At 42.0% G+C, this 20,309-nt stretch overlaps 1 protein-coding gene across 1 annotated transcript; it reads right to left on the bottom strand.

Annotated features, from left to right (window-relative positions):
- Nucleotides 1-2,357: 2,357 nt before the first annotated feature.
- On the bottom strand, nt 2,358-8,613 carry LOC123092846 (protein NRT1/ PTR FAMILY 8.3). Its single transcript, XM_044514698.1, has 5 exons — nt 8,355-8,613; nt 5,521-5,620; nt 4,957-5,174; nt 3,772-4,328; nt 2,358-3,375 (listed from the first exon to the last, which is right to left on the bottom strand). The coding sequence occupies exons 1-5, from the start codon at nt 8,418-8,420 to the stop codon at nt 2,553-2,555; spliced, it is 1,764 nt and encodes a 587-aa protein (XP_044370633.1). The 5' UTR covers nt 8,421-8,613; the 3' UTR covers nt 2,358-2,552.
- Between the last annotated feature and the right edge of the window lie 11,696 nt (nt 8,614-20,309).

Below are 20,309 nucleotides of genomic sequence, written 5' to 3'. Positions count from 1 at the left end.
CGTTTTTCAAGGCATTAATTCCTCATGCTGTTGGTTAACGCCTCGTTTGGCATGTAAATTAATGTTAACTATGCATGCAACACCAAGCCCACCAACCCTCCACCAATGGTGCGCATGCATGCTCACGCGCATGCAGCGTAGCACACATTACAGCTATCAATTAAATCGAGGGATGAAGTGTACACGGTTGCCAATGGGGTCTAATAAAAACGGACATGCCTTATTTGCTCGCGGGCCTAATAAACCCGGACGGAGGGAGTAATTTCTAATCTCTAGGCCTTTTACCCTAGACCTCCTTGGTCTTTAGGACCACAAATGTTACACTCACTTGTAATCAAAGTTGGTCAAAAATGATAAGTTATTCAAACAGAGAAAGTAACTGGGTGGACACTAGTGTTGTTCCACCGGTACCTGCATAGCTGTAATGGTTGTCCAGACCAATCGTCCTGTCCACTAGCAGCACCCAGATCCTAGTCGACTATATATAATTCTAACGCGTGCATGTGCTTATTGAGAACAAAACATAGTGCTTCCGTAGATCGAGTAATTAAGCGTCTGCCAGCTGACATTGGCCTGAGAGTGCATCTTCAGCGAAAAGGGTCCATGACCGCGCATGTTTCTATTCCCTGCTGTTGCAGGCCGCTCACATTTATTATTTTCAGCCGAGAATGCAGATCATGCTCGGTGGTGCACTGCACGTATCATGGACATGCACCGTGTACTCGTGAGATTCCTTCTGCATTGAATTTTCCTGTGCATGGATTTGACGATAAGCCTTCCAGAGCAGGAGGCAGCAGTTGTTAGCGCGGCGGCTCTTGTTAGGATTTTTTTAGCATGATCTAAACCCATTTGGAATTTTTAGCACGATCTCATCTTTTTGGTAACGCTATGGCGTGTGACTTTTCTGGTCAATCTAGACACGCCATACCATACCGCTGGCCGTTCCGACCCTGAATAGATAAGTGGCCACGGGCAGACGTTGCTGGAAACACAATAAGCAGTGTCGTTTCTCACTGGGGTAGAGCAACCCCATAATCAATGGCGTATCTTTCATGCCACAAAGGAACTCAACTGCTACTTGACCAGGCTAGAAATGCCCGGCAGTTTGGCGTTTCTATATGGGCCAGAAACGCTGCAAGTCATGGCATTGTTAAAAAAAGGGTTAGGTCGTGTTAAAATTTTCAGGAGAGGCCATTTTGTGCTAAAATAATTCTAACAAGGTTAAAACAGTGATTTTGGCCCAGCTCATGTGACAACGACAATGATGTTGAGCCAAGTTGGAAGGCAGGATGGGCTTCGGTGCCGATTGGTCGGCATGGATTGGCCGATGTGACTTCTGAATTCGTTCACCGTGTGATAGAAACTAAAGAAGTCGGAGTTGTCGCGTTGTTGTGGGTGGCAAGATGGTGAAGAACTGAAGTTGATGCGGATGGTGGAGCAAACAGCCCAATATTTTGGTTTTGAGCTGGGAAGATTAGGCTTTTGAAAAGTTCAACTTGGAGGTGATAAATACTCCAACTGTCTTAAAATATAAGACTTTTTTAACACTATCATAAGTCGCAGTTGCTTGTGACCAAAGCTTATCAAAAGCGACGAGTGTATTCAGAATGAAAAAATGTAGTTGGGTGGACCGTGGCGCTGCCCCACCCGCTGTGATGGCTGTCCACTAGTAGCACGCTAATTCTGATCACTATCCCACAATACACAGGATCTCTACACACCAACACTTCACCAAGATTGAGAACTTAAGACCTTAGCTCTGATACCATGTTAAGATTCATGCACTAGCCAACGCAACCAAAAGCCTAAGTTGGTGGGAAGAGTTTGGCAATCCACATATATACTTCAACATAGTGAATCAGTTTTTCTTAGATTTCTTTCTTTTAACATTTTTGGATTTCAAGTTCCGCAAAGGCTCGGTTCAATTGCTAGCGCAAAAAGAGAAAAAACTCAGCCCCCCCCCCCCCCCTCTCTCTCTTTTCAAGAGATTATTTGCTATTATAGCTTTCCAATTTTGTTTTTTACATAGACCACAAATGAATGGATTTTTTCCACAAAAAATTGCTGACGCGTGACTCTAGTACCTACACACCATACCTTTTTTTGGATTCCTTTGGAAAGAGTTTTAACTTAGCTTTGAATTTTGTAAAATATAAAGGGAGCATGTGCTCCTCGGAGCACACTTCTAACTTAAAAAAAACTCAAGACACATGGGTGCACTGTAGTGCCACCCACCATAGCATGTTTGCAATCACTTTCCAGATAGTTCTTCTGCCGCTGGAAAGCACGCAGATCCCTGACGTCTGAGGCCAGAAACTGAAATGATTGACATAGCAGGCGTGTTGGTTAAAGCTACATGGTTATAAGCTTCATTAACAAGGGGAAAAGGTACACTATTCCCACTCTCCAAGTAAACAAATGTATACAACTATCAAAGGATACAAGACTGTACACTACAGAAGACTGTACATTGTAGCCTGTACATTGTTAGCTTGTTCATCAGAGAAATATCCACACAACTTTCTGCACAATACAAGGCAAAGGCGGAAACATCAAAGTACAGAAGCTTTCTTGCACTTGTACTGCTGCGCAAAGTAAACGAAAGCAAGAAAATTCAGAGAGCTGAGGCCAGCAATGAGCCAGAAGAAGCGGTCAAGGTGGCCTTCATTCAGGTTGTCAGGAATCCACCCCATCTGCTCCCCCCGCGTCGTAAGATACGACACCAGGGTCAGTATGAACGAGCTAAGATAGCTTCCAAGCGACACGGTGACAAGGGCGAAAGCCGAGCACAGGCTTCTCATGGAATCCGGAGACTGGTTGTAGAAGAACTCAGCCTGCCCGATGGACGTGAACACCTCACCGACACCGATCAACAGGTACCGAGGCGCTTGCCAGAGAATGCTCATGGAAACAGGCACCTTCTGATGGACCAGGCCCTCGGATCTTGCGCTCTCCAGGCGCTTGACCTCAACCAATGCTGCGACCGCCATTGCAATGGTGGACACGAAAAGACCGATCCCCATACGCTGAAGCTCCGAGAAGCCCCTCTCCTTACCAGTCAATCTCCTTGCTATCGGCACGATGAATCTCTCGTAAATAGGGACCCAAACAACGATGCTGATTACGTCCAAGGACGACAGGGTGGCCGGTGGGATCTTAAATGATCCCACTTGGTTGTTGAGTGCCATTCCTTGCTCTATGAACATTGATGAATTCTGAGCGCAGACAGTGAAGAACACAATGCCCGTTGCCCAGATTGGAAACATCCTCATTAATATTTTGAGCTCTTCAATCTGTGTGACAGTGCAAAGCCTCCAAGGATTGTGAAAACCGCCGCATTCACTCCGCAAAACGACTGCTGATTTGTCAAGAAAACTGTAGAGGAAAAATATGCATCGGGTCAGTGGGTATGCAAATCTTATGCTACTTACATCTTGTGCAAGGTTTACCTGTTAGGGTTCTGAAAAGGGATTGCTGTGTCCAGGAAGCCCCAAGACACAAGCTTTGCAAGCATGCAAATGTCAGAGCAAAAGAGTACCATACTTTGCAAATCCGTGTCAGCTTTGTTAAATTGTAAAATATTTTCTTTTAGTTCTTGAACTTTAAAAATATGTTTTTATTTCTTCCAGAACAGCAATCTGAACTCCACCAAATTAATTAATTAATACCAACATGTGAACAGCATGTGAATTGTTTTTGCAACTAATTAATTTGGCAAGGTAAAAGCATCTTGCACAACAAATGGTTCCTGATGATAACCAAGAAAAGTACCTGAATTCACTGCTGTGCTCCAGCTTACGGCTCCCCTCAATAGCTGATCTCTTGCCACGACACTCATAGAGAAGAGAACTATCAACTGGCAAGTCCACATTTCGCTTGTAAATGGCTGCAACAACTACCTGGCATGCTCTTGTAAGCGGGCTTCCTCCAGGTATCTGAAATCTGTATACCTCTGAGCCTAGAAAAAAGCTTCCGATAGCTAAGGCAATGAAAAAGGTAGGGATTGCAAATCCAATGCCATATCCATATTTTTCTTGTACCCAAATAAGAACAGTGCCAGAGATCAATGAACCAATATTTATGGAGAAATAAAACCAATTGAAGAAAGCGCCTTTCTTTGTTCGCTCAACTGGATCGGTATCATCGAATTGGTCTGCACCGAAGGACGAAACACATGGCTTGATACCTCCAGCCCCTAAAGCAATCATGTATAGTCCAACAAAATATATCAAATACTGGTGTAAGGCTGGTTGTGGACAAAAAGACCCAATACATTGAGGGGGCTGGAGATAAGGAATCAATGCTGAAAGTGTCAATGCTGACATCCCCTTCAATCAAAATGCACATTGAGGAGTCATTAGCACAATATATCAGCAGAAATAAGCACGTACTGGGACATCAGATGCACAACTAAGACATGTAGGTTTGCAAACATATGTGAAAATATGCTAGTTATCTATCATGTTAAGAATTACTCCCTCCGTGCACAAATATAAGATGTTTTGGATATTTCAATATGGACTACAAACAGACTGAAATGAGTGAACAAACACACTAAATGTGTCTATATACATCCGAATCAGAAAAAAGTTAGAACATCTTATAATAGTGAACGGATGGAGTATATCTGAACTCACTATCATGCAGTGTTCATAATCTTTGTCATGAAATAAGCTATATACACGCATTCGATAAAATAAGCTATGTATGGGTGTTCGAGAAAAAGATAAGCTCCACAGGTCCACAATCAAATTGTCTATGGCTAATCTTTCATCCATCAAGAAATACCAACGAAAATAACACCAGGACATGATTATTTGGCACCAAATACATTAACATGTGTAAAGTACTAAACATTACTACAAAGCCAATTCAACTGAACCAACGAGAAAGAGAGTTCTTTTCCCCCAGTAAGAAATTTTGAGGTGCATTTGGATGTGGTTAGTTGAAACTTACAAGGAAGTAAATAGTTGAGAAAACAGCAATAGTCCGATACTTTCCCCAGTAAGAATCTGCTAAGGTTGCTCCAATAAGTGGTGTGAGATAACAAGTTCCTTGCCAGGTCGTGAAGTTTCTGGCTGCAGACACATTGCCTTCATGCAGTCTTGTTGAAAGGTAAGTGACCAAACTTTTGGAGATCCCATAGTAGGCTAAGCGTTCGCACACTTCAGTCCCTGCCATGTAATAAATAAAAGAATGTCATGTGAATTTAACATTACATTTAATCATACAAGTACAAAGGCTTTTCTTTCTTATGTTTAGGGATACAAGATTATCATGAAACATAGACTCAATTCTCGAAATAAAATATCGTCAAACATAGTGTCTTAAGCTGACAAATGCTTCCCATAGACTTTAATGAAACTATATCCAATTCAATGAATTGCAAGCTTAAAATTTTGCAAGTCAACTAAGAATGTATTTTCTTAAAGATGGTCTCACAGGATCTTGATGGTTTTGTCCCTAACAAAGAAGAGGGTTACGTTGTTCCTTAATGGAGATTTCTTGATGAATTATTACCAAGAATCAATGAGCATGCTCTCCAGTTTCCTGTATTGTGCTTTAAAATAGGGTGACCTCTGAAATCAACTGAGCCATCGCCTGTGTGTTCATCAAAGTTCTGTGAATAAAGTAAACTTGTTAATGGTTGATCTACAAATCATTTGACAAGTGGAAGCTTTTCATAGCTCCATCCAAGTCAGCAGAAAATTGAAGCATGAAAAAACTGTTAAATGAAACAAAAAGAACACACAATATACATTGGCAGAGGTTGTGAGCCTGTGACAGCGTGATAAACGTGAACAGTTGTATTTTTTAAAGGATCTGTCTCACTGAATATTTAAAATTAATACTCCTAGTTGACCCCACAGATAAAATAAATCCAATATAGATCACTACAATTAATTGCAGAAAATGTGACCCAGCATTCTCATAGTGATCAATTATGTAAAGCAGGCTTCCTAAAACTAGTACAGCAGATGATCCCTGATCTTTCTCAGAATCAATATGAGAAGATGCCCTTGGCAGGTGTCCATATGATCATCATACATTGTTCAGACACATCTACTTATCAACAAAATATCATTATGTGCTTTATTTATTGATCCTTATCAAATTACTGATTAGCATTTGTACTAAAAGTAGAACTAGCACACACAAAATAAGAAGGAAATTTGTCTTTATTTTCATACGGACAGATTTCTTACCAGATTAGCCTCAGAAGGACAGCACGAAAATAAGCAAGAAAGCTAATGGGATGCCATTACCACCTTCCGGGCGAAGTACCTAGGGACCCTAGTGACGGTTCGCAAATTACCCAGCGAGCCTTCTAAGCAGCTGGTGGATCGGATTGCTGGCCACCTACCATACTGGAAAGGGGGCATGATGACTGGTTCTGGTCAAATCGGTGTTGATGTCTATGCACTTTGCTAGCTTACGGTGCTCGGACTCTACAAGAAAATGCAAAAACGTGTTGACAAGATCCTATACGTGGGTTTCTCTGGAGAGGGCCCTAGTTTCCATGGGATACCTCTTGCTGGACTATCCCTTCTCCCGACCCTGGAGGAACAAGGTGCTCTCATGGATCTGATCGACTGTGTGCCCTTCTGCTGCTGGAGACGCGTTCACTGGCTCGTGCTACTTGGCCACGGGAGGCAAGGTTTTGTATCTGAGCGGGAGTGACTAGACTCCAAGCGTCAGTACTGGAGGAGCTTAGCGCTTAAGGCTGTGGCACAGGTGGTCGTTGTGACTGGATGCTTGTAACCATGTAAATACTTTTTCCATCTACCAGTACATTGATACACAGAGCTTCTGTGTTGCTCAAAAAGAAAAGGAAAAAACATTGTGGGTTCAGAATAAATGTAGATTCAAACATGCAAAAAAGAGCTACCAAGATGCTTGATGTTTTAGGAGCATGTGTGTATGCACAAGGCATTGAGAAAAAATATGCACAAAGTGGGAAAGAAATCTGAGACGCTCAGACCAAAGAGTTGTCCATCTGGAAAATTCTAGTCATGCAACAAATTTTCAACTTCATAAATAGTATGCAGTACATTATTTTCCAAAATGAATGATCAGTCTAAAGAGTTGAACATTTCACAGGGCTTTTCCTTCTTGTTACTCAAGTACAGATTACTACAGCTACAGTTTAAGAACACAAATTAGCAGGGAGGCATATCATGTTTTGATGGATTGGAAAGGGATCCGATAGTTCAGATATGACAACTGGATAAAGAGACAGTGTACATCCGATTGTCACTTTATAGTGTTTTTTATGAATAGTACAGTAAAGCATCCAAAATTCAACTATCATTTTGGATAAAATAATAATCCGATACATCCTAGATGCATATAAGTATATAACTCCAAATTTTACAGTGTTCTACTTTTATTACGTAGTAATCTGGAATAGCCTATTGCTCAATATTTGAAGTTTCTTTTCGCGGATAAGTTGATTGAAAGACAGTGATCCATATTATAACATTCACAATCATAACCTTCCAGTCAAACACGTTTATCCCATTCCATTCCATCGCTTTCAACCAAACCATCAAAGAACGCACCAGTCAAATTAACCATCCAACCTCACAAGCAAGTTCACAGAAAAAAGCAAATGTTAATTTCAGGAAAAACAATTTATTCAATTTCAAAATTTAAGTATTTTCTACAAGTCAAGCGATCTGCAGCCCTCAGAATAATTGTGTGCTCCAATATAATACATCCAATGGCAAGGTATACCAGAATTCAGTCTAAAATGGGGCCGCAATTCTTAAGCGGTAGATGTCCTCATGTGGGCCTCATTTGTCAGCCGCCACTAGTCCTCTACAGAATCCCCCCTTCGTCTTTTTTCTTCCCGACGACCATTATTTCGCATCAAATCAATCAGGGAAGTGCATGCCAAACCACTCAAGCTGAAAGCGGATCCAAGAATCCAACAATCGAAGTATAAATCAGGTAAGACCCGCTCTGATGGATGACATGTGGCATTCACAAATCATAAAGCATCTAATCTTCCCCCCTGATTTCAGGTGGGGGTGGGGTGCATGCTTTTTGATTTGTAAATGCCACGTGTCATCCATCAGGATGGGTCTCACCTGCTAATCCGTGAGACCTGGTCTCATAGAATTTTTTTCCCAAGTATATCCCCTCTTCTTTTTTCTAGCGTTTGCGTCCAATCACAAGAAACCATTGAGAAGGACCAAACAATCGATAGCAATACGCAACCAAAACAAGAAACTAAAGGGGATTAGAGAAGTCGCAACCCTACTCAGGATTCTTGAATCTTGATGGAACAAACAAGCGGAACCATTGGAAATTTCATGGAGGGAGGATGAGAATTGAGAAGACGGGAGTACCTCCGGCGGCGTCGCGCGCGCTAGCAGGATCCGTTCCTCCTCTTCTCCTCCCACCGACGAACCCATGAATGCGGCTTGGAAGCTCCGAGGGCTGTTCCCCTTTCAAATAAAGCTCCGAATGCTCGATGAACGCTGAGTTGACTCCTCCTTATTTGGAGACTAGCGCAACAGCCACCTCTAGTCAATTACTGAAGCCAGGGACAGGGACGACGGCGAAGCAGCGAAGATTATCTCCGCTGCTGCCTCCTCATTAGTCTTCATTTTTATTGGCAATATTGCATCCATGTCCTCTTGAACTTATATAATTGCAAAACTTTATTTCTTGCTAGGGCAACTCCAACCTCGTGCATCAAATCGGACATCCCAAATGTCCGCGGACACATCCGGACGTGTCGTGTTTGCGGACAGCGGTAGAGGATCCGATCATCCAACACGGTGCACCAAATGCCATCAACCATCTCGATATTCTTTTCCTCCTTGGCGCTTGACGCATGTCTCCTTAGCTCCTTCGCCATGATGTCCTCGAACCACTTCGTCATCTTGGTCGCCGCCCCTTCTAACTTTCCTTTCTTCTCCTCCCACTTCCTCCCCTGTTCCTAGTCATCCTTTTGGCCAGAGCAAGGCCTCCTTTTGTTGTATCACCATCTTCATCTACATTCCCTATGGCGGCAGCCTTGATGAAATTGGCAACGATGTTGAGCCATTTTGGGTGCCCATTCAACTTCGACCAAAAATACATGAAGAGTTTTCTCTGTCATAAAGAACAATGTGCACGCACGACCGACCTAGTAGAAAGAAAAGACATGAACAACAAGTCGCATATCCGGCCAAATGACCCAACACACATAGCATATCTGCTCAATTGACCAACACGTATAACATATTTGGCCAAATGACCAACACATCGAGCATATGTGACCAAATGACAACACACATAAACTAACTTATAATCTTTTGGGGTGTCGTGCCAATTGGTCACCAAATTTCCTATTGTTTGTAAAAGTTGTAATACTTGCTTGTGGCCTCTTGAATGGTGTACCATCGATTAATGAGCGAGCAGCTTTGAATTGCGCTCACGGATCACTTCCTTGCGATAGGAACCATAGTGCTTTTTCTCATGGAACCAAGCATGCACACTTACCCAAAAGGTTTCACCCATTTGCTTTGTGCCATGAATAAGATCAATGCTTGTGGCCAACCACACATGGAGCAACAATTCATCCTCCTTCAAGTTGAAAATCCCCATGTCTTCTTCTTTGGGTACGCACCGGGTGCCTAGATGTTGTCCGGATCACCATCCGGCTGGTCGTCGTCCGGCTGCTGGGTGTGCGTCTACTGGGTGGATGGCATATGGGTGTGCATCTTCTATGTGTTCGGCTCCGACTAGGAGTATTCCACTTGCCCTTCTACGTGGGCACCATTGTCGTGGATCATGTTCATCAATGCCTCCTCCCCATCAACTATTGCGCCCAGCTGAAACATTCTGACAAACAAAGACTGGGCACTGATGACCCACAAATATAGAGGATCAATCATAGTCCTTTCGATAAGTAAGAGTGTCGAACTCAACGAGAAGCAGAAGGAAATGACAAGCGGTTTTCAACAAGGTAATTTCTACAAGCACTGAAATTGTAGGTAACAGATCGTTTGATAGTAAGATAATTTGTAACGAGCAAGTAATGGTAACGGTAGCAAAAGTGCAGCAAGGTAGCCCAATCCTTTTGTGGAAAAGGATAGGTCGGAACGGTCTCATATAGTAAGTAAAACATTCTTGAGAGCACACGGGAATTTCATCTAGTCACTTTCATCATGTTGGTTTGATTCATGTTCGCTACTTTGATAATATGGTATGTGGATGGAGCGGTGCTTGGGTGTTATTCTTACTTGAACAAGCCTCCCACTTATGATTAACCCCCTCACAAGCATCTGCAACAACGAAAGAAGAATTAAGATAGCAACCTAACCATAGCATTAAACATGTGGATCTAAATCATCCCCTTACAAAATAACGCATAAACCAAGGTTTAAGCTTCTGTCGCTCTAGCAACCATCATCTAATAACTACTCCACAATGCATTCCCTTAGGCTCAAAGATGGTGAAGTGTCATGTAGTCGACGTTCATATAACACCACTAAGGGAATCACAACATACATACCATCAAAATATATAACGAATATAAAGTTCACATGATTACTTGCAACAGGACTTCTCTTGTGGCCTCAAGAACAAGGACAACTACTCACAAATAATATTCATCCTCAAGATCAGAGGGATATTAAATAACATAATGGATCTAAACATATGATCTTCCGCCAAATAAACCATCTAGCATCAACTACAAAATGTAATCAACACTACTAGTCACCCATAGGTGCCAATCTGAGGTTTTAATACAAAGATTGAACACAAGAGATTAACTAGGGTTTGACATGAGATGGTGTTGTTGAAGAATCGCTCCGTTGGAGGGCAAAAGTGCTACTGCCCAAGTTCCGCCTCGAGACGACGGCACTCCGTCCTGAAAGTCATCTCTTTATTTTTTAGGTCAAAAGACCTTATGATAGATGCAAAGGTGTCCCATCTTTCGATGAGATTGTAGTATCATTTTGGGTGGAGTAGACTTCGACAATCCGACTACGAACGTGCGAGGACGTCGCACCTTAGCAATCACTAAACCAACTCCGAGAGGTTATTGACCACGCCAGAGCATGATCAACCTGACCACAAGGGTCTATTTCCTGCAAGCAAATGAAGAAGAAGCAAGAAACTGAGATTGCAATCTGGATATTACGAATATAAGTGGAAAGCTTTATTGATGAATGTGGGGTTCTATGACATCTTTGTCTGGTCGTTGAACACAAACGAAGTACGCGAAGTTGCAGCTATGGCGAACTTTAATCTAAAAAAAACCCCAAAGTCTAAACGACGCCCTAAGGGCTGTATATATGGAGGAAGAGGGGGGAATTTCGTGTCCCTTGAGGGAGGGGTCCGAAACCAACCCTAACTTTTGTTTCCCCACACATACGGACTCTAAAAACAGCCTATAATCAAGTATTTCGAAATTACATGGACCTGGCCCAATAATAAGGTGACGCGGCACCTAGAATAGCATGTGGACGAAAATTATGAAGTAGCATCTTGTATATTTCGTCCAAGGCTTCATGCACTCATTATGGTGGCTTCAACATCCTGAAATCATCACTTGTAACTCCGTTCTTGTTCCCCTTGCGCATGCCATCACCTCCATGCTTGTTCTTGCTCCAATGTTCATCCTTCTCCAAGCTAGGCCCTTCATTTGTAAGCAAAACAAATGTATCCAATTTAGGCAACATCATATTCTCATGAACATTAGAATCATCACCAAGAAACGAAAGCACATGGTAATTTAATTGGCGTGCGCGAGCTCTAGTAAATGGTCCAGTATGTATAGCAATAGGGGTTGTGGGTGTAATAATGGTATTGATGTCCTCATCATCCTCCCCTTCTTGCAATGAAGTCATCCTCGACGGAAGTTCATCTTCATCTCCCAAATAAGGCTTCAAATTTGCAATGTTAAAAGTGGGACTAACCCCAAAATCTGTAGGCAGCTCAAGTTTATATGCATTATCATTTATTTTCTCTAACACCTTAAAAGGTCTAGCAACATGTGGCATTAGCTTTGATTTGCACAAATCAGGAAATCTATCCTTACGCAAATGTAACCAAACAAGATCTCCAGGTGCAAACACAACATGTTTTCTACCCTTATCTCCAGCAAGTTTATATTTAGCATTCATACGCTCAATGTTTTCCTTAGTTAACTCATGCATTTTTAAAATCAATTCAGCACATTGTTTAGCATCAAAATTAACCTTCTCCGAAGATGGAAGAGGTAACAAATCAATAGGTGCACGAGGTAGGAAACCATACACAATTTCAAAAGGGCACATCTTAGTAGTAGAATGCAATGAACGATTATAAGCAAATTCAATATGAGGCAAGCATCCCTCCCACATTTTCTTATTATTCTTCAAAACAGCCCTAAACATAGTAGACAATGTTCTATTGACTACTTCAGTTTGTCCATCAATTTGGAGGTGACAAGTAGTACTAAAAAGCAGTTTAGTCCCCAACTTAGCCCATAAACATCTCCAAAAGTGGCTAAGAAATTTAGTATCACGATCTGAAACAATAGTATTTGGCACACCATGCAAGCGAATAATTTCACGAAAGAACAAATCAACAATATTAACAGCATCATCGCTTTTATGACATGGTATAAAGTGTGACATTTTCAAGATTCTATCCACGACAACAAATATGTTATCCCTCCCCTTCTTTGTTCGAGGTAAACCTAAAACAAAGTCCATAGATATATCCTCCCAAGGAACACTAGGTACATGCAAAGGCATATATAAACCATGAGGATTGAGTTGTGACTTAGCTTTTTGACATGTAGTGCAGCGAGCAATAAAACGCTCAACATCCCGTCTCATATTTGGCCAAAAGAAATGTGTAGCAAGTACGTCCTCTGTCTTCTTCACACCAAAGTGTCCCATTAATCCTCCTCCATGCGCCTTCTGCAACAACAAAAGACGAACGGAGCTAGCTGGAATCTTGTTAGCACGGAACACAAATCCATCATTAACGACGAACTTGTTCCACATTCTTCCTTCTTTACAATTCTGCATTACATCTTTAAAATCAGCATCATGCACATATTGATCTTTGATGGTCTCCAAACCAAATATTTTGAAGTCAAGTTGTGAAAGCATAATATAGCGACGAGACAATGCATCAGCAATAACATTTTCTTTACCCTTCTTGTGTTTAATGACATAAGGGAAAGTCTCAATGAATCCAACCCATTTAGCATGTCTATGATTCAGTTTAGCTTGACTTTTAATATGTTTCAAAGATTCATGATCAGAATATATAACAAATTCTTTGGGCCATAAATAATGTTGCCATGTTTGTAAAATCCGAACAAGAGCATATAATTCTTTATCATAAGTAGAATAATTCAGACTAGGCCCACTCAATTTTTCAGAAAAGTATGCAACATGTTTGCCATCCTGTAATAACACACCTCCTAATCCAATTCCACTAGCATCACATTCAAGCTCAAAAGTCTTATTAAAATTAGGAAGTTGGAGTAAAGGAGCATGTGTCAACTTATCTCTTAATACCGTGAAGGCTTCTTCCTGTGCGGTACCCCAAATAAAAGGCACATCCTTCTTTGTAAACTCATTGAGAGGTGCAGCAATGGTGATAAAATATCTCGCAAAACGCCTATAGAAACCAGCGAGTCCAAGAAAACTTCTCGCTTGTGTGACCATTTTGGGCTGCGGCCAGCTCTCAATAGCTTCAATCTTGGCTTTATTAACTTCAATTCCCTGTGGAGTAACAACATGGCCAAGAAAAGATACTCGGTTGGTGCAAAAGGTGCACTTCCCAAGGTTACCAAACAAACGTGCATCACGTAAAGCAATAAAAATAGCATGTAAATGTTCCAAATGTTCCTCCAAAGATCTGCTATAAATCAGTATATCATCAAAATAGACTACTACAAATAGTCCAATGAAAGCACGTAAAACTTCGTTCATTAATCTCATGAAAGTACTAGGTGCATTAGTTAAGCCAAAAGGCATGACTAACCATTCATATAATCCAAACTTAGTTTTAAATGTTGTTTTCCATTCATCCCCCAATTTCATACGAATTTGATGGTATCCACTACGCAAATCAACTTTGGAGAATATTATAGAGCCACTCAATTCATCAAGCATATCATCTAGCCTAGGAATAGGATGACGATAACGAATAGTAATATTATTAATGCCTCTACAATCAACACACATACGCGACGTACCATCCTTTCTTGGCACTAGTATAATAGGAACAACACAAGGACTAAGAGATTCACGTATATAACCTTTGTCGAGCAGCTCCTGTACTTGACGCATAATCTCCTTTGTCTCCTCTGGATTGGTACGGTATGGTGCACGGTTGGGTAGTGATGCACCGGGAATTAAGTCAATCTGATGCTCAATCCCTCGAATGGGTGGTAATCCCGGTGACACGTCTTGTGGAAAGACATCGGTGAACTCCTGCGAAATGTTAGTGACAGCAGGAGGCAAAGAGGAAGGCACGTCCTCGAAAGAAAATAAGGCCTCTTTGCACACAAAAGCATAGCAAACCGATTTGTTAAAATCTAGATCATCAATATCAGATTTGGTGGCAAGTAAACATGCACTTTTCAATTTAATTTCAGAAGCAACAGTAGATGGTTTATTATTAGGCTTCATTTGTTGCTCAAATTATTTTGCCACAATCTGATTTTTACTCTTATTTTTCTCCTGTTTTGCTTTATTAGATCTATTAATATCATCTTTCAAAATAGAATCAGGATTCATTGGAAGCAAAGTAATATTTTTATCCTTATGAACAATAGTATAATGATTGTTTCTACCATTGTGTATAGAATTTTTATCAAATTGTCATGGTCTACCAAGTAATAAGGAACATGCTTGCATAGGTGATACGTCTCCAACGTATCTATAATTTTTGATTGTTCCATGCTATTATATTACCTATTTTGGATGTTTATGGGCTTTACTTTACACTTTTATATCATTTTGGGGGCTAACCTACTAACCGGAGGCCCAGCCCGTGTTGCTGTTTTTTTTGCCTATTTCAGTATATCGAAGAAAAGGAATATCAAATGAAGTCCAAACGGAATGAAACCTTCGGGAGCGTGATTTTTGGAACGAACGTGATCCAGAGGACTTGGAGTGCAAGTCAAGAAGCTCCCGAGGCGGCCATGAGGGTGGAGGGGGCCCCCTACAGGGCGCGCCCCTATCTCGTGGGCCCCTTGGGCATCCACCGACGTACTTCTTCCTCCTATATATACCCATATACCCCGAAACCATCGAGAGAGCCACCGAAGAAATATTTCCGACACCGTAACCTTTTGTATCCGCGAGATCCCATCTTGGAGCCGTCGCCGACGTTCTGCCGGAGGGGGAATCCACCATGGAGGGCCTCTACATCAACCCCAAGGCCTCTCCGATGAGTTGTGAGTAGTTTACCACAGACCTTCGGGTCCATAGTTATTAGCTAGATGGCTTCTTCTCTCTTTTTGGATCTCAATACCATGTTCTACCCCTCTCTTGTGGAGATCTATTCGATGTAACTCTTTTTGCGGTGTGTTTGTCGAGATCCGATGAATTGTGGGTTTATGATCAAGTTTATCTATGAGAAATATTTGAATCTCCTCTGAATTCTTTTATGTATGATTGAGTTATCTTTGCAAGTCTCTTCGAATTATCGGTTTGGTTTGGCCTACTAGATTGATCTTTCTTACCATGGGAGAAGTGCTTAGCTTTGGGTTCAATCTTGCGGTGTCCTTTCCCAGTGACAGCAGGGCCATCAAGGCACGTATTGTATTGTTGCCATCAAGGATAAAAAGATGGGGTTTATATCATATTGCATGAGTTTATCCCTCTACATCATGTCATCTTTCTTAAAGCGTTACTCTGTTCTTATGAACTTAATACTCTAGATGCATGCTGGATAGCGGTCGATGTGTGGAGTAATAGTAGTAGATGTAGGCAGGAGTCGGTCTACTTGTCACGGACGTGATGCCTATATACATGATCATGCCTAGATAATCTCATAATTATTCGCTTTTCTATCAATTGCTCGACAGTAATTTGTTCACCCACCGTAATACTTATGCTATCTTGAGAGAAGCCTCTAGTGAAACCTATGGCCCTGGGGTCTATCTTTTATCATATAAGCTTTCGATCTACTTTTATTTGCATCTTTACTTTTCCAATCTATATCATGAAATACCAAAAATATATTTATCTTATCATATTATCTCTATCAGATCTCACTTTCGCAAGTGGCCGTGAAGGGATTGACAACCCCTTTATCACGTTGGTTGCGAGTTCTTTTGTTTGTTTGTGTAGGTGCGTGGGACTTGTGAGGAGCCTCCTACTGGATTGATACCTTGGTTCTCAAAAACCGAGGGAAATACTTACGCTACTGTGTTGCATCACCCTTTCCTCTTCAAGGAAAACCAACACAAGCTCAAGACGTAGCAAGAAGGATTTCTGGCGCCGTTGTCGGGGAGGTCTTCGCTCAAGTCAAGACATACCAAGTACCCATCACAAACTCATCTCCCTCGCATTTACATTATTTACCATTTGCCTCTCGTTTTCCTCTCCCCACTTCACCCTTGTCGTTTTATTCGCCCTCTCTTTCCCAATCTCCTCTCTTTTCCGCTTGCCTTCTCCTTATTCTCTCTTTCGCTTGCCTTTTTGCCCGTGTGTTAGATCGTTTATCTCGTCATTATGGCTAGCTCGGTCTTTATCCCTTCGTCTCCCGATTTTGAAGTTCTTCACTTCAAGCAAAGACAAGGAGAAAATTTAAAGGATGTTTGGTTTAGGATGTTAGAATCTTATCGTAGTTGCACCATAGAAGGAGACTTCAAGATTTTGCTTTGCAATTTCTATGTTGGGTTAACCTTATCCCATAGACAACTACTTGATTTTGCAGCTAAAGGGAGTTTTATTGAAATTGATCCTAGTTTCGCTTATGAAATTATAGAGGGGATAGTAGGAGTACTTCCTCTACAAAAGGGATCACCCTTCACTCAAGAAGGAACCCAAATTCTAGAGAAGTTATGTGAATTGCAAAAATTTGTTGAACCTCTTAAAAATATTGGTGCGAATATCAATCGCATGAATAATTTGATTACACTTTGCAATAAGCGGTTGGATGCTTTAGATCAAAAGATCTCTGAGCATGAGGGGAAACGCAAGGAGCCTCCCGGATCCGAGCATAACTCCATTAAAAAGATAAATGGCACTACTTAGAACTATCTTCGCTTTTATGCCTAGCTAGGGGCGTTAAACGATAGCGCTAGTTGGGAGGCAACCCAATTTTCTTTGTGTTATTTATTTTTGTTCCTGTTTAATAGTAAAATTTGCATCTACTTTATGTTTAGATGTGTTTTCATGTTTTATTTAGTGTTTGTGCCAAGTAGAACCTATAGGATAACCTATGGTATGAGTTAATTTGATTCTGCTGAAAAATAGAAACTTTGCGCTCACGAGAAAAAATTCGATAAATCACAAAAATGTGCTTTTGCATTGATTCTTTTTGCTGTAGATCAATAGACAAATTTCTTATGACTTCTTATTTTGGTAGGATTTTTGGGGTTACAGAAGTAACCGAAAGTTATAGATTGCTACAGACTGTTCTGTTTTTGACAGATTCCGCCTTTCGTGTGTTGTTTGCTTATTTTGATGCATCTATGGCTAGTATGTAAGGGTATGAACCATAGAGAACTTGGAATACAGTAGGGTTAACACCAATATAAACAAAGAATGAGTTCATTACATTACCTTATGTGGTGGTTTTTCTTTCTTGCACTAACGAAGCTTATGAGATTTCATGTTGAGTTTTGTGTTGTGAAGTTTTCAAGTTTTGGGTAAAGATTTGATGGACTATGGAATAAGGAGTGGCAAGAGCCTAAGCTTGGGGTGTTGGAAATATGCCCTAGAGGCAATAATAAAATGATTATTACTATATTTCCTTGTTCATGATAATTGTCTATTATTCATGCTATAATTGTGTTATTCGGAAATCGTAATACATGTGTGAATACATAGACCACAACATGTCCCTAGTGAGCCTCTAGTTGACTAGCTCGTTAATCAACAGATAGTCATGGTTTCCTGACTATGGACATTGGATGTCATTGATAACGGGATCACATCATTAGGAGAATGATGTGATGGATAAAGACCCAATCCTAAGCATAGCACAAGATCGTGTAGTTCGTTTGCTAGAGCTTTTCCAATGTCAAGTATCATTTCCTTAGGCCATGAGATCGTGTAACTCCCGGATACCATAGGAGTGCTTTGGGTGTACCAAACGTCACAACGTAACTGGGTGACTATAAAGGTATACTACAGGTATCCCCGAAAGTATCTGTTGGGTTGACACGGATTGAGACTGGGATTTGTCACTCCGTATGACGGAGAGGTATCTCTGGGCCCACTCGGTAATGCATCATCATAATGAGCCCAATGTGACCAAGTGGTTGGTCACGGGATCATGCATTATGGTACGAGTAAAGTGACTTGCCGGTAACAAGATTGAACGAGGTATTGAGATACCGACGATCGAATCTCGGGCAAGTAACATACCGATTGACAAAGGGAATTGTATACGGGATTACTTGAATCCTCGACATTGTGGTTCATTCGATGAGATCATCGTGGAACATGTGGGAGTGAACATGGGTATCTAGATCCCGCTGTTGGTTATTGGCCGGAGAGCTGTCTCGGTCATGTATGCATGATTCCCGAACCCTTAGGGTCTACACACTTAAGGTTCGGTGACGCTAGGGTTGTAGAGATATTAGTATGCGGTAACCCGAAAGTTGTTTGGAGTCCTAGATGAGATCCCGGATGTCACGAGGAGTTACGAAATGGTCCGGAGGTGAAGATTTGTATATAGGAAGTCCAGTTTCGGCCACCAGGAAAGTTTCAGGGGTCACTGGTATTGTACCGGGACCACCGGAAGGGTCCCGGGGGTCCACCGGGTGGGGCCACCTATCCCGGAGGTCCACATGGGCTGAAGTGGGAAGGGAACCAGCCCCTGGTGGGTGGTGCGCCCCCCTTGGGCCTCCCCCTGCGCCTAGGGTTGGATACCCTAGGGGTGGGGGCCGCCCCACTTGACTTGGGGGGCAAGTCCCCCCCTTGGCTGTCCCCCCCCTTGAGATTAGATCTCTAGGGGGTCGGCGCCCCCCCCCAGGGCCCCTATATAAAGAGGGGGGAGGGAGGGCAGCCGCACCCTAGTCCCTGGCGCCTCCCTCTCCCCCCGTAACACCTCTTCCTCTCGCTGAGCTTGGCGAAGCCCTGCCGAGATCGCCGCTACTTCCACCACCACGCCGTTGTGCTGCTAGATCTCCATCAACCTCTCCTTCCCCTTGCTGGATCAAGAAGGAGGAGACGTCTTCCCCAATCGTACGTGTGTTGAACGCGGAGGTGCCGTCCGTTCGGCACTAGGATCTTCGGTGATTTGGATCACGACGAGTATGACTCCCTCAACCCCGTTCTCTTGAACGCTTCCGCTCGCGATCTACAAGGGTATGTAGATGCACTCCTCTCTCTCATTGCTAGATGACTCCATAGATTGATCTTGGTGAAGCGTAGAAATTTTTTATTTTCTGCAACGTTCCCCAACAGTGGTATTAGAGCTAGGTCTATGCGTAGTTTCTATGCACGAGTAGAACACAATCTTGTTGTGGGCGTAGATGTTGTCAATTTTCTTACCACTACTAGTCTTATCTTGTTTCGGCGGCATCGTGGGATGAAGCAGCCTGGACCGACCTTACACGTACACTTATGTGAGACAGGTTCCACCGACTGACATGCACTAGTTGCATAAGGTGGCTAGCGGGTGTCTGTCTCTCCCACTGTAGTCGGATCGGATTCGATGAAAAGGGTCCTTATGAAGGGTAAATAGAAATTGGCATATCACGTTGTGGTTTTTATGTAGGTAAGAAACATTCTTGCTAGAACCCTATTGCAGCCACGTAAAAACATGCAACAACAATTAGAGGACGTCTAACTTGTTTTTGCAGCATATGCCTTGTGATGTGATATGGCCAAAAAGGTTGTGATGAATGATATATATGTGATGTATGAGATTGATCATGTTCTTGTAATAGGAATCACGACTTGCATGTCGATGAGTATGACAATCGGCAGGAGCCATAAGAGTTGTCTTAATTATTGTATGACCTGCTTGTCAATGAATAAACGCCATGTAATTACTTTACTTTATTGCTAAACCGTTAGCCATAGTAGTAGAAGTAATAGTTGGCGAACAACTTCATGGAGACACGATGATGAAGATCATGATGATGGAGATCATGGTGTCATGCCGGTGATGAA

This window comes from Triticum aestivum, chromosome 4B (genome assembly GCF_018294505.1).
Source record: "Triticum aestivum cultivar Chinese Spring chromosome 4B, IWGSC CS RefSeq v2.1, whole genome shotgun sequence".
Lineage (NCBI taxonomy): Eukaryota > Viridiplantae > Streptophyta > Magnoliopsida > Poales > Poaceae > Triticum > Triticum aestivum.
This window is presented reverse-complemented; position numbering and strand designations above follow the sequence as displayed.